The 12,488-nt window shown below is 33.3% G+C and overlaps 1 protein-coding gene across 2 annotated transcripts in view; it reads left to right on the forward strand.

Annotated features, from left to right (window-relative positions):
- The window catches only part of LOC149065470 (uncharacterized), a 76,461-nt gene that overhangs the window by 47,414 nt on the left and 16,559 nt on the right, over positions 1-12,488 (forward strand). For both annotated transcript variants that reach the window (XM_089253568.1, XM_089253567.1), the window contains exons 11-12: positions 463-1,786; positions 4,317-4,468. In XM_089253568.1, coding sequence (XP_089109694.1) covers positions 463-1,786; positions 4,317-4,468 — 1,476 coding nt within the window. The remainder of the gene's footprint in view (positions 1-462; positions 1,787-4,316; positions 4,469-12,488) is intronic.

Raw genomic sequence — 12,488 nt, forward strand, 5'->3', positions numbered from 1 at the left:
ACTTTGAGCTTTTAAGAATATATTGGGTCACCAATTGCATCCCGATAACTCATTGAACATCGAGCAAATTTGAATAGAATAATCAAGTAATTATTTCCCAAGCAATCAATCAGAATGTCATTTCAGGCTTGAATGCTGGTGTCTCTTGATTTTGACCACAATGTCTGACTTGTGCAGATTTCATTTGTAATACTGAACAACTGGGAATTAAATATGGTGACCAACCCCAATGGGATCCGTGGTTAGAGTGATAATGGTCTAAAACTGTTTCCTATGGAAATGGCACCCATAGTGTATTATTTTGTTTTCATTTTATTGCTTTTATCATTACTGTATTCCTTTTTGCTTTAGCATATATATAACTATGCTTATTCTTAGATTATATTTAGTTTATATATCTCTATTTGAGGATTTCATTCTGGTTTTACATTAAATCACTCTTTTTTTTTTTTTTTTTTTTAGGGCATAAGCGTCATATAGAGGTAGTAGACATTACAGAATCTGAAGATGAAGGTGTTTCTGTTTCTTCGGACACTCCATCTAAGAAAATACGAAATCAGCCACCAACAGAAATATCTATTGCAAAAAAAAATTCATCACCTGTTGCTGGATGCTCTTCTGATGGATTGAGAAAAGAAAAAATATTTAAATATGGGAGTGTAGCTAATCCTCCACCTGCATGTGCCAACAAGTTTACTTTTCCAAAAACAAAAGAGCCATTATCTTGGTGCAATGTTCCCCAACATCTGAATTTTGTACCTTTTAAGACAGGAAGACCCCATAAATCATCTCATTCATTGAAATATTCTCACGTAAATAAGACAGATACTGTTATTTTGTCAGCACAGACAGAAAGTTCATCATTTGCTCCTACTGAACATCTATTAGGTTCAACCAGTCTTAAACAAAAATATGCATCTTTCAATTTGGAGCAACATGATATGTTTTCTGCTGCCCAACAGTCTCCTATTGATTATTCTTTATCTGGTACTGTCAAATTACCAGATAACAGGAGTACTTCATTGAAATCTTCCTTAATTGATAAAGCCCTTTTTGAAAAGCTACCTGAATCTCGTACTAAAATGACATGGATGCCACCTAGTTTTTCTGGTGGTCGAAAAGTAACAACAGACTATCTTCCCACTGTTGACAGAGTTTCTTCAGAAAAGCTTCCTACAATCGACAAATACATTAGTCGAAAATCACCTGGAAGTCATTCTAAAACTATGTGGATGCCAACAAGTTTGAATGAGAAAGCAACTCTTTCTAAGTTGCCTGCTGGTGGTATGGCTATTTCAACAAAGGTCCCCAGGAGTGACAAATGTGTCTTTCAAAAAATACCAGGTGTCACCATGGATATTTCACCAAAGCTGAATAACATCAGAAAAGGTGGCTCACAGAATGTGCGTGCAATAAATATGGGTGTTCCACCTAAGATGCGTGTAGATGAGAGATCTAATGTGCCAAAAATGCATGCAATTGACATGACTGTTCCATCAAAGATGGCCCAAGTTTATACTAGCATTCCTTCTTCAGTTAATAATGCAGCTGTTAAAAATTATGCGAAATTTTCACCTGTTGATATTAAGATACCAAAAAAACATTCATCGCCATATTCAGATGATAGTGTAACAGCACATATTCCGAGTAAAGTTGAAGGTCTTGTTCCATTGACAAATCCTCTACTCCAGTCCTCTGGTCTTGCTTCTACTTTGCATCATTACCCTTCAATGTCAGCTATACCTGCTCTGATACACTCAAACTCAGTTGGCTTTGCACCCACAAAGTAAGTTTTTAGTTCATACCCCCTATATAACTCTTATTATGTTGACAAACACTAAATTTTCAATAGTAATGTATTGAGTTCTATAGGTTGCTGATTCTTTAGTTTTTGTATTCAATCATATCTAATTAGTTTTTTAATAGAAAATGTGTGATCACTGAATTTATGCTATTAACAATATACTTTGAGGAAAATGTCATAGAGTCTGAAACTTCTCACTTCATGGTCTAAATCTATGTGTCTATTATTATTTCTTTAAATTTAAATTATTTTTTCAAACTATGTACAGTAAAGCTTCAGATTGGGAGTAATTCAGTTTATGAGTGTTTCATAAGATGAGCAAGAATTTTGTAACCAATTTTGACTTGATAAATGACCTGATGTCCCATAATACGAGCAAAGATTTTACAAATTTTGCCTTGATGAACTAGCGATATCCCTCAATAATACCTATCCCAATAGGCTTCCTAGATGGAACCACTCACAACCCCGGACTGATGCAAAGCAACTTCTGTTAGGGGTCCTAGATGAAGACTAATCAATAAGAGGCTTTGCATATTTGCATTGTCATTGTCTGCCTAGCATCATATGATCGCAACTAAAAAGCTGACACATTTCATTTTCTTTCATTGTGGGCAAAGCTGTTCTAACAAGCTTAGGGGGGCCAGGGCTTCTTTAATTATTCTAATCCATGAAGAACAAAAATAAGTATGTGTGTATATATACAGTAAAACCTCGTTAAGTTATCATTTTTCTTCGGTCCTGTCCAGCTTCCATATATGATAATGTTGATAAGCCCTCATTTACTGATCACTACTTTTGGTTGTTTCGTCACTATGGAAAACTTGAGAAACAAGAACATGATTTCTATGGCTCTCTTTAAAGAAAGAGCTTGATAACAGCATTACTATATGTTAAAAAGTGACCATAAAAGCCTTATACACCAAAACAAAACAGCTCAAGTAACAAATATTTTGCTGAGGAAGTTCATTTGTTGGCTAAAAAACAAAAATTCTTAAAACATTTGGGACTGTCTGAGCTGGATCTGATTTTTGCATGGGCCCCACAAATTTGGGGCTCCAAACTTAAACATATCTTTGTTAAAAAACCAGACATTTTTTCCCCAAGTCCTTCTAATGCCGGTTTTCCCTGCCCAAGGTGAAGTAAAAAGTAAGCCCTGTGTTCAACATTACCTTGTTGCAACTACTAATAGAGAATTCAAAGCCCTAAAATAATTAAATTTCATGTATATGTAAAATTAATGCACAATAGTTTGTTCTGTTGTAGAGAAATGCTAACTATATTTTAACCGTTGTTCTGATTAGTCTAAATTGAAAATTCTTTGGTTTTAATAATAAGTGTACCAGTGTATTTTACAAATACAAATACAACGCCACAACAGGCAAATTGCCCAACGAGGTGGCTGACTTAAGAACATCATGGATCCCCGAGCCATTTTTTGGAGGCCCTACCTACTACTGCTACGAAATCAGTGACTAACCTGAAAATAACTAGTTTCCTAGGAAAAACGACAAAATCCAAGTGAAGAAAAAGATTTGACAAATATTTTCAACATATGAAATTGTTTCAAGTGGGCAGCCTTAATTTCTTAATCCTATATTTTTTGTCTATTGAATAGGAGTTTGAAATGACTAAAATTTATATTTACAGCATTGATTAATCCCGATACTATTCCTTTTTTTTATAAGTGGCTAGCATTTGAAAATATTCTATTAAAATTTTTTGAGGTACCAGTTAAGAATTTTAATCGATTCCCCCAGAGCCCTATTAAAATGACATATGAAAGGGGTAAAAACTAAAAATCATAAACACACTTCGGTCAACCCTTGTTATAACGACCCTGGTTTAAAGAAACACCTCTAGATATAATGATAAATTATTTTAGTCTCTTCCTAATCAGAAAAAGTGTATTAACCAGTAAAAGATAAATACTATTTCTTCTAAACATATTTCTGGGGTAAGGTTACAAAGGAGGAGTAAAAATGCCTTTTAGACTGAAATTTCAGTGTTTCAGAATAAGAAATATTGTTAGATTGCCTGCAGAACATTAAAACAACTTTTTCTTGGGTGACACTAAAAGTTATGCAGTACACAGTAAATTACGGTATCATCCTTTGGAAGGGATTCATAAAACTCACATGCATACCCTTAGTCATGAAACTTGGTATCCCACATATATTTCTTTAAAAATCCTCATGTTTCTTTTTTTCTTGTTCGACTTTCATACTTTTCTGAAAGGTTCTTCTCTTTCAGTCAGATTATGCACTCAGGGGTCAGTGGTTTTCTTTTTCATTGAAAGTATCCTTTGCCAAGCTTATTTCTCATGTGAATCATCTCATGATTTCTCATTGGGGCTGTCTGATTTTACTGTTATCGAATGATAGTGTGTCCAATGATCAAGAATAAGATACATATTAAACCACACAGAACTGGTACTAAAAAATGTCTGTTCACAAGAAGTTACTTTATGGGAGGAATTCTACTGTATTTTAATTTATTTTTCTACTTTCAGAATGTTTTTACCATCTGAACCAGAAAATTCTTGTCTTTATCCACCTTTCATGCAAACTAGGTGTCCTACTCATGTGCCATTCTTCCCATATAATGTGCCATATTACAATCAAACATTACATTTTGGAAGTTTCTTTGGTGAACATGTTCAAGGTAATAATTCTTGATAGTAGTATAAATGTGTTCAAAAAAAGTGGTTTAGTATAGAAAAAATTGAGATGTGCAATTCTCTTCTATGCATCAATGATACTAGCTACGTTTGTTTTTTTTTGTGAAGATTCAAGAAATGAAAAAAAAGTTAAGCACTACATTCATTTTCGAAAATACATTATGAAATACCTCATAAGGTTTAACAAATCTTTTACTCTAGGTGTAACATGAGAAAAGCATTCTTTTAGAATATAAGCATGCTACACTGACCAGTGTGAAAATAAAAAAGTTTTTGGAAATATGGTGCATCTTGCAAAAATTTAAATCACATGCGTCAATGAAAAGATACAATGCATCAGGTTAGAGAGTTACAAATTATTACAGATGAAAAAGTTATATAGCTTATGAAGTTCTTGGTCCCCGATGGTTGTATCAAACTGGTAATATTGAGGAGGAAATCTTTGCAATTTATGTCTGTCTTCCTGTCTTTTAGGATGACTTCCGTAAAGTCTGGATCAAGGCTGTATAAGACTTCTTGACATGCATAAATTTGTTCAAAATTTCTCAAAGGGATGTTTATGATTTGCATGTGCAAATTTAATAGCAGTAGTAGTTTTTTATGATGTGTCAGTCTATTATCAGTGAACAATTGGCTTTCCTTTGCATTTTTTTTATTAACCATTTTTGACAGCTTTTCCAATTTGTGACAAAATTGCACAGTTTTTTATATATGCCGGCTGATTACTTAAATAACATACAGTCTAACCCCTATTTAATGCCATCATCTGTCCCAAAAAATTTTGGCGATATAACGATTTTGGCATTGTATTGGATCATGGTTGGAATAGTGTTTCAGAGAAGCACCATAGCCACCATTACATAAATTCACGCATTTATTACAAACTACTATATCTCAATTTCTTATTAGTGTGGCTAATGAATAAAATAACTTATTTTGTATACATAATTTTAAATTGAGAAAATTGGTAAAACTGTAAACACTGTACAATTATACAAGGATGACGTCACATACGAAGGTTTTTAACAACTGGCTGTTGCGAAGATATATCATCTTCGCAACAGCCAGTTGTTAAAAACCTTCGGACTGTACAATTAGTTAAATATTTTCACAGATAAAAAAAAAAAAAAAAAAAAACAGATAAATGAGATTCACTTACCACTGAAATTAATGTAATTCTGCAGAAATTTAGCAACCCATTTCATAAATGGGAAAACAAAATATAAACAAAGGGAAATAATACTGGCATTTTTTTTAGTACAAATTGGTTTTATGATACAAAATTGTCATAATGTTCTTTTTGTTAATTGTCATGGTGTTCTTTCAGATACTGAAAGAACACCTTTCCTTTTTTTTTAACGTGATTGAATAAAGCAAATCGAGGGAGATTTCTTAAAGATCAGGGCTACAACTGCGACGGGGGAGCAGGCAGGTCTGGTGCTCCGTGCGCCAGACCAGAGGGAGATCAAATTTCATCCTTTAATCTCTCCTTCAACATTACAAGGGCACGCTAAAATGTGTGCTTGCCCCGGCTGATTAAGCATCTAGTTATGGCCCTGTTAATGACTACCCATACCACTTGAAATGTAATGACCAGAGAGTAAAAAATGCACTGTTGAATAACTTATTGTGGCAACGTTGAACAAACTGGTGCAAGTACGTACGCTCATTGTACACTTTCCTTTATCAATAAATCTGTTTATTAAATAGGTTGGTTTTTTAGCTTTAAGATCCCTATACACATTCAGGTATTCATGAGAAATGTGCTTTCTAGGCCTCTAACCACACCATTCTCTATTTTTTCAAGTCATTTGCTCTAAACTGTTATGTTGACTGGTGATAACAGTGTAATGAAAAGGACAACTCTCAACTCCTTTCGAAAAGAAAAAGCAAAATGATGGGAGAAGAAATGTTGTGGAATTTCTCAGAAAATGATGCATATAGACTTTTTATACATGCAAACAATAGCTGGCACTAAAATGAGGTTTTTGCATTAGAATTCCTATATATGGGGTAGTCAGATGTCCCAGTTTTTTTCTATAAATGTACTGTCCCAAAAAAGTGCTTTCAAGACACCTGTTTGTCCGGGTTTTCAATTTATGTGATCAAAGATTAAATAAATGAAATTATTTTTCAATATTTAGTTAGCAGAACTGTTTTGTTTCAAAATTTCAAATTACCCACTTTTTATAGCTTTGAATTTAGTGGACTGTCATCAAGAGAACCGCAAATTTTGATGGAATGTTTGTGTTACACATCGTAATGGGACAGAGTGACCAACTTTGTGTACTCAAACTCATGGCTGCTCCTATGATGCAGGACCCAGTGTGAAAGTAATCCTGAATTCATTATGTTCAAAATTTCACAAATCTTTTTATCCATCGCAACAATATAACTTTATAGAGAGCCATCTGTGGTCTAACGTCGTAAGAGCTATTAGCTGAGCTAGGAGGCTGTTCATGAGCAGTCCCGTTCAGCATTCATACATATGCTCTAAGGAATGAAAATGTCTGTCCTCTGTAGTTCAATGGTTAGAACACTCACCCGGACAGTGAAAGATTGGTGGTTCGATTTCCCACAGATGAATGTGAATTTTCTGAACGAACTACATCTCAATCTCCTCTTGGTTATCCAAGCTTTCGTACTTCGTAATATAACTTTATGCCCATACAAGGTAATTTCAGAAAGTTTCAATTGCATTGTAGGTTTGCGATTCGACACTGAACTGAACAAACTGTGCAAGACCAACTCGTCCTATAGATTAGATATTATTTACAGTGGGAGTTGCATGTGTGTGACAAGAATCAGGCATCACAAATAGGCAGTTTTACCCATTTCTGTGCAATTTGTCATTGTATGGGGGGGCATGGTAGCCTAGGTCGATAAGATACTTGCCTGAAGTACCAAAGGATGTTTCTAGGTGCCACGAGTTCAATAACCAGTTCATCCTTGTCACAAACTTTCCTGACGCAGGGGTATAACTAGAAATGGTGACATGACGACAAAAAAAGATTGCTACCGCAGGGAGTTCCACATCGAGGGGTTAGTGCACCAACTTCTCGATGAGTATAAAAACAGGCTGCTGTTCGGAATCAGCAGTAAATTGTAGGTCCCGGTCGAATTAGTCCTTGTGTGCAGAAAATGACCGTGGGGCGACATAAATGATGGAATGATCATCATTCAGGGATGGGATTGCTGCGCCATTAGCAATTTCCTGCTACATACTGCGCCATAAACTTGATTTTCTGAGAAAATTAGGCGCTTCTGCGCTAATCTGGGTTCTCTGAAATTTCTCTCTTCAACTTTCGCTTTCGATGATGTCATTTGAATAATGCCGTGACATAAACCTCGGCGTTGCTACTGTAACTTGTAGAAAACCTTTGTGTTCGTTCCGGTTTTTTGTAGAATTCATCAAAATAACCGGTTCTGCCAAGGTTTCCTGCATTTGGGTGTAAAAATAGTGCGTCTGTATTTCAGATTCCGAAAACTCGCGTCGTCTCCAATTGATTAAAAAATCGAATTTCGAGCTAAAAAAAGTATGGGGTTTTTAACCAATCGGAGACGGCGCTGGTTTTCGGAATCTGAAATGCGGATGCACTATGTTTGCACCATCGAGCTGGAGGGCTATAACGTCAGCTGTCTTCGCCTTGGCAGTGCTGAGAACGTCGTCCGCAACATCATTCATCAGAAGATCACGTGACTCGGTGAAAACACTCACAATCCCCCATTATTTTCTTATGGCATAAATAGGAGTTTAAAACAATAAATGAAAGAAATAATTTCAGCATCGATGAGATAATTCCAAAATTAATGAAAGATAATTCCGGAATTAATGAAAGAAAATTTCAGCATTGATAAAAGTGATAATTCTAAAATCATAAAAGTGATAATTCTAAAATCATAAAAGTGATAATTCTAAAATCATAAAAGTGATAATTCTAAAATCATAAAAGTGATAATTCTAAAATCATAAAAGTGATAATTCTAAAATCATAAAAGTGATAATTCTAAAATCATAAAAGTGATAATTCTAAAATCATAAAAGTGATAATTCTAAAATCATAAAAGTGATAATTCCAGCATTAATGAAAGATAATTCCAGAATTAATGAAAGAGATAATTAGCATTGATGAAAGAGAATTCCAGAATTAATGAAAGAAAAAGTCTCTAGTTTTAATGAAAGAGAATTTCAGTTCCAAAATAAATGAAAGTTATAATTCCAGCATTAATTAAAGATAATTATGTAATTAATGAAAGGTAATTCAAGCATTAATGGAAGAAGAAATAATTAATAAAAGAAATAATTTCAGCATTAGTGAAAGAAATAATTAATAAAGGAAATAATTCCAGAAAATTATTGAAAGAATTCCAGAAAATTATTGAAAGAATTCCAGAAAATTGTTGAAAGAATTCCAGAAAATTATTGAAAGAATTCCAGAAAATTATTGAAAGAATTCCAGAATTAATGAAAGAGATAATTCAGTATTGATTCAGAAGTAAGGAGTCCAGATCAGACTTATCTCAACTGCATCGAATCCAGGCAGTCCTTTCAGATAAAAGTGTTTTGGTGAAAGCTTTGTTTCTGAAAGAAGCATCAGAACTTTTGAATGGCTTTCTGACATTATTTGAAAAAGAGGAGCCCCTTATACACATTTTGTATGATGAGATAGGAGCTCTTGTTAGAAAAATTATGGCACTTTTTCTGAAATCTGAACATATTCAGAATGTTAGAATTGCTGAGCTTCAGAATTTAGCTATAGAAAGCAGTGAGAACTGGAGGAAAAATGTGGTTGTTGGTTTTGAAATAGAATCCAATCTTGCTAAGCTGGGAGAATGTTCTCAACAAAAAATTTCTATTGGGTGCTAGATCGTCAATCACTTGCTTAAAGTTTTACTTTTTGAGAACACCATGCTGGAAAAAATGAAGTGTTTGCATCCCGTTTTCTGAATGGAAAACTCTTCATTATCATGTATTAAGCACATTGTTGCAAAGCTACCACAAGTTTTTTGTCCTTCAGATGTCCCTGTTCTCTTGGATGAATGGATTTCTCTGCAGTTTGAAGATATATATGTGAGTTATCAAAGTTAGATAAGTATTGGGGATCTATATTTGCGATCTGAAAAACTTGGAAGTGCAAAGTTCAAAATTTTGCTTGTGCTCATCAAAGCCTTATTATGTCTTGCCCACATGGAAATGCAGACTGTGAGAGGGGCTTTAGTGTAAACAAACATTTCCTGCAACATAGATCAAATCTTTCAATTGAAAGTATCAATGGCATTAGACAAATAAAATCTTATGTACAGCATTCTCGAAATGCTAAAGATATTGATGTCAATGCCAATCTTCTGAAAGCTGTTCACAGCTCGCATCAGAAGTACGAAGACAGACTTTTGCACCAAAAAACTTTTGATAAGAACGTTCCACGACCAGATGAGAATCAAAAACTAAAAGCAGAAGAAAGGGAGTTGGAAATTCAGTTGTCATCATCAAAAACTATGCTGAACACTGCAGAGAAAATGATAGAAGTGTGGATAAAGAGAAAAAACTTTGTAGACATGGAAAGCGGGCAAGTTCGTGTGAAAACACCGAAAGAAAAAAATGTGTAGTGTTCTTGAGAATATGGAGGAAAACAGAGTCATGAATCAACAGAAACAGAGTCAACAAAATGTCATGAGGTTTTTTTTTTTTTTTAATGTATGCTTATTTGTTTGATTTGTAAACTTTTTCTTCTTACGCCCAGCTTGGATTATGACTAATTTTTACGCCCCTACAAGTGGATGCAAGTTTTATCAAACATATAAACTGATTTTTGATGCCAAAACCCTATAACTGGTTAAAATGTTCAAAATTTTTTGTTCTGATTATCTTGGTTCAAAAAATTTTCATTTTTGACAAAGGTAATAATGATTCTGCACACTGCTCCGAATTCGCAGATTGCTGCTCCAAAACTGCTCCGAAAAGAGTCAACAGCAATCCCATCCCTGATCATTGTATTTACTCTCTAAGAAATGTTTTTCAAGGTGTCCCAGTTTTTATCCAGGAAATTAGCATTATGTCCCGGTTTTTATCGAGATCTGTCCCAGTTTCACAATTGCATGATTTGGCCACCGTACCTATGTGGGAAATTTTTTCACTGAAAATTTGTGGCACTGAGAGGGTTTGACGCTGCAATGGGGATAGACTGTATTTGAGAAGTTTAAAAAAAATGAAAATTAATTTTCAGCATGTTTTTCTTTGAAGTTAATGTAAATTTCCAATTTACTGTTTGATTAACATAAATTAATTAAAATAATTAGTATTTGATTTTGGGAACCCTTGTGTGCCATGTGACAAAAAATTTAAGAAAAACTATTTTTTTCTATTTTTAAAAAAAAATTATTTCTGTTCATTATCATGGAAAAAGAAAATTCTAGATAAAAAATCAGGATAAAATCTTGAAAATTTTAATTTTTTTAAAAGTCATAAAAACCGAATTTCTTTGTACACAAATTTTGAAAAATACTATGGTACTTTCTCTCTTCTTAGAACTTTTAATTTTTAAAAATGTTCATTCTATAAAAAAAATTTTGCATGAAAATTAATTGAAAAGAAATTAAAATTAAGCAAAACATTACGCAAATGTAACATCAGTCAAAAATAGGTTAAAAAAATTCATTGCTTGGAAGTTTGTAGTGAATATATATTAAATTCTATATATAATTCTAATATATATTCATTCTGTAAATATTTCACATTACATCCAAGCCCAATTTTGATTTTATGACATACCAGAAAAACACTCTTGGCCAATTGCATGCAAACTCATCACACTTAGTGTTTTTCTCCCAGGATTTAGCACTTAATATACAACCTCTAAAATTTCAGTTCATTTCTTGGGATCCAGGAAGAAAAACAAGATTGAACTATATTAGAACGAGATGCTTATTAGCGAGATGGAAAAGACATTTTCATCACTAGAAGCATGTATTTTAGAAGCTGCAATATTTTCCATAAAATTAATCAGAATACTTAAATAAATAAATTACTGTATAATTAGTTGTTAATTTTCAAGAAAAAAAGAATCCTTGATAAATTCCAATATTTTATGTGGAACTAGTCAAATACATTAGTGAACCAACTTGACTCGAGAGTTATACCACTCTTTAACAATGGTTTAAATTACCATTATGTGATAAACTAGGTTAGTGTAAGCAAAATATAAAAGAAATGCTTATAACAATAAAAGTAATGCAGAGTTGCCAATTGCTACAGATGGTCGCATTCAACTATAGAGCTAGCTACAGAAGATATTCTCAATACTACAGAAAATAATTTTTCTTCAGCTATTTTTTTTCAACAAAAAAAAAGCAGGTCTAGTTTCTTATGATATTTTACTTATTTTATTTTTCAAATTGCATAAATTTTTATGACTTTTACTTCTACTTACTGATTTTTACCACATAAGCTCAACCCCTTACTTGCAGTTACAACCAGTTCAGATAGATAATAAGCATTCATAATTTTTTGAAGAAGTAGAAGAGTTCTCTAACAAAAGGGCGATCAGTGCGACTTAACTTCTTCCACTTAAAGGACTAAAACTTGCACTTGGCCAAAAAAATTTTGTTTTTTATCTAAAAACAGACTGCATATGCTTTGAGTTTCTGGGTTGGATAGTTTCCGTCTTGAAGAAGTTTATCATGATTGAAAAGCATTTATTATCAACAAGATTATTTTTCTATTCTGTTCAAGACAAGTTTCCGTTTTATACAAAGTTCTTCTTAGGCAGGTTTTACTGTTTTTGAAAATTTAAAATTTATGAGAGCCAATCAGTTTTTGGAAGAGAATTCAATTTCTGATTAATAGGCAGAAAAAATTACAAATTTTGAAAACCAGTTTGCTGGTATTAGATCTTTATTTCATGATATACAGCGCGCATAGGTAACAGGGCATATGACATTTTACTGGCAAATCGCTGATCGTAGAGACATACTTCCAATCAGAAGAAGTAGCTGAATAACGTGTAG

This window comes from Pholcus phalangioides, unplaced genomic scaffold, assembly GCF_987345545.1.
Source record: "Pholcus phalangioides strain wild (caught in Gottingen) unplaced genomic scaffold, Ppha-v1.0 ptg000039l_1, whole genome shotgun sequence".
In the NCBI taxonomy this organism is placed as follows: Eukaryota; Metazoa; Arthropoda; class Arachnida; order Araneae; family Pholcidae; genus Pholcus; species Pholcus phalangioides.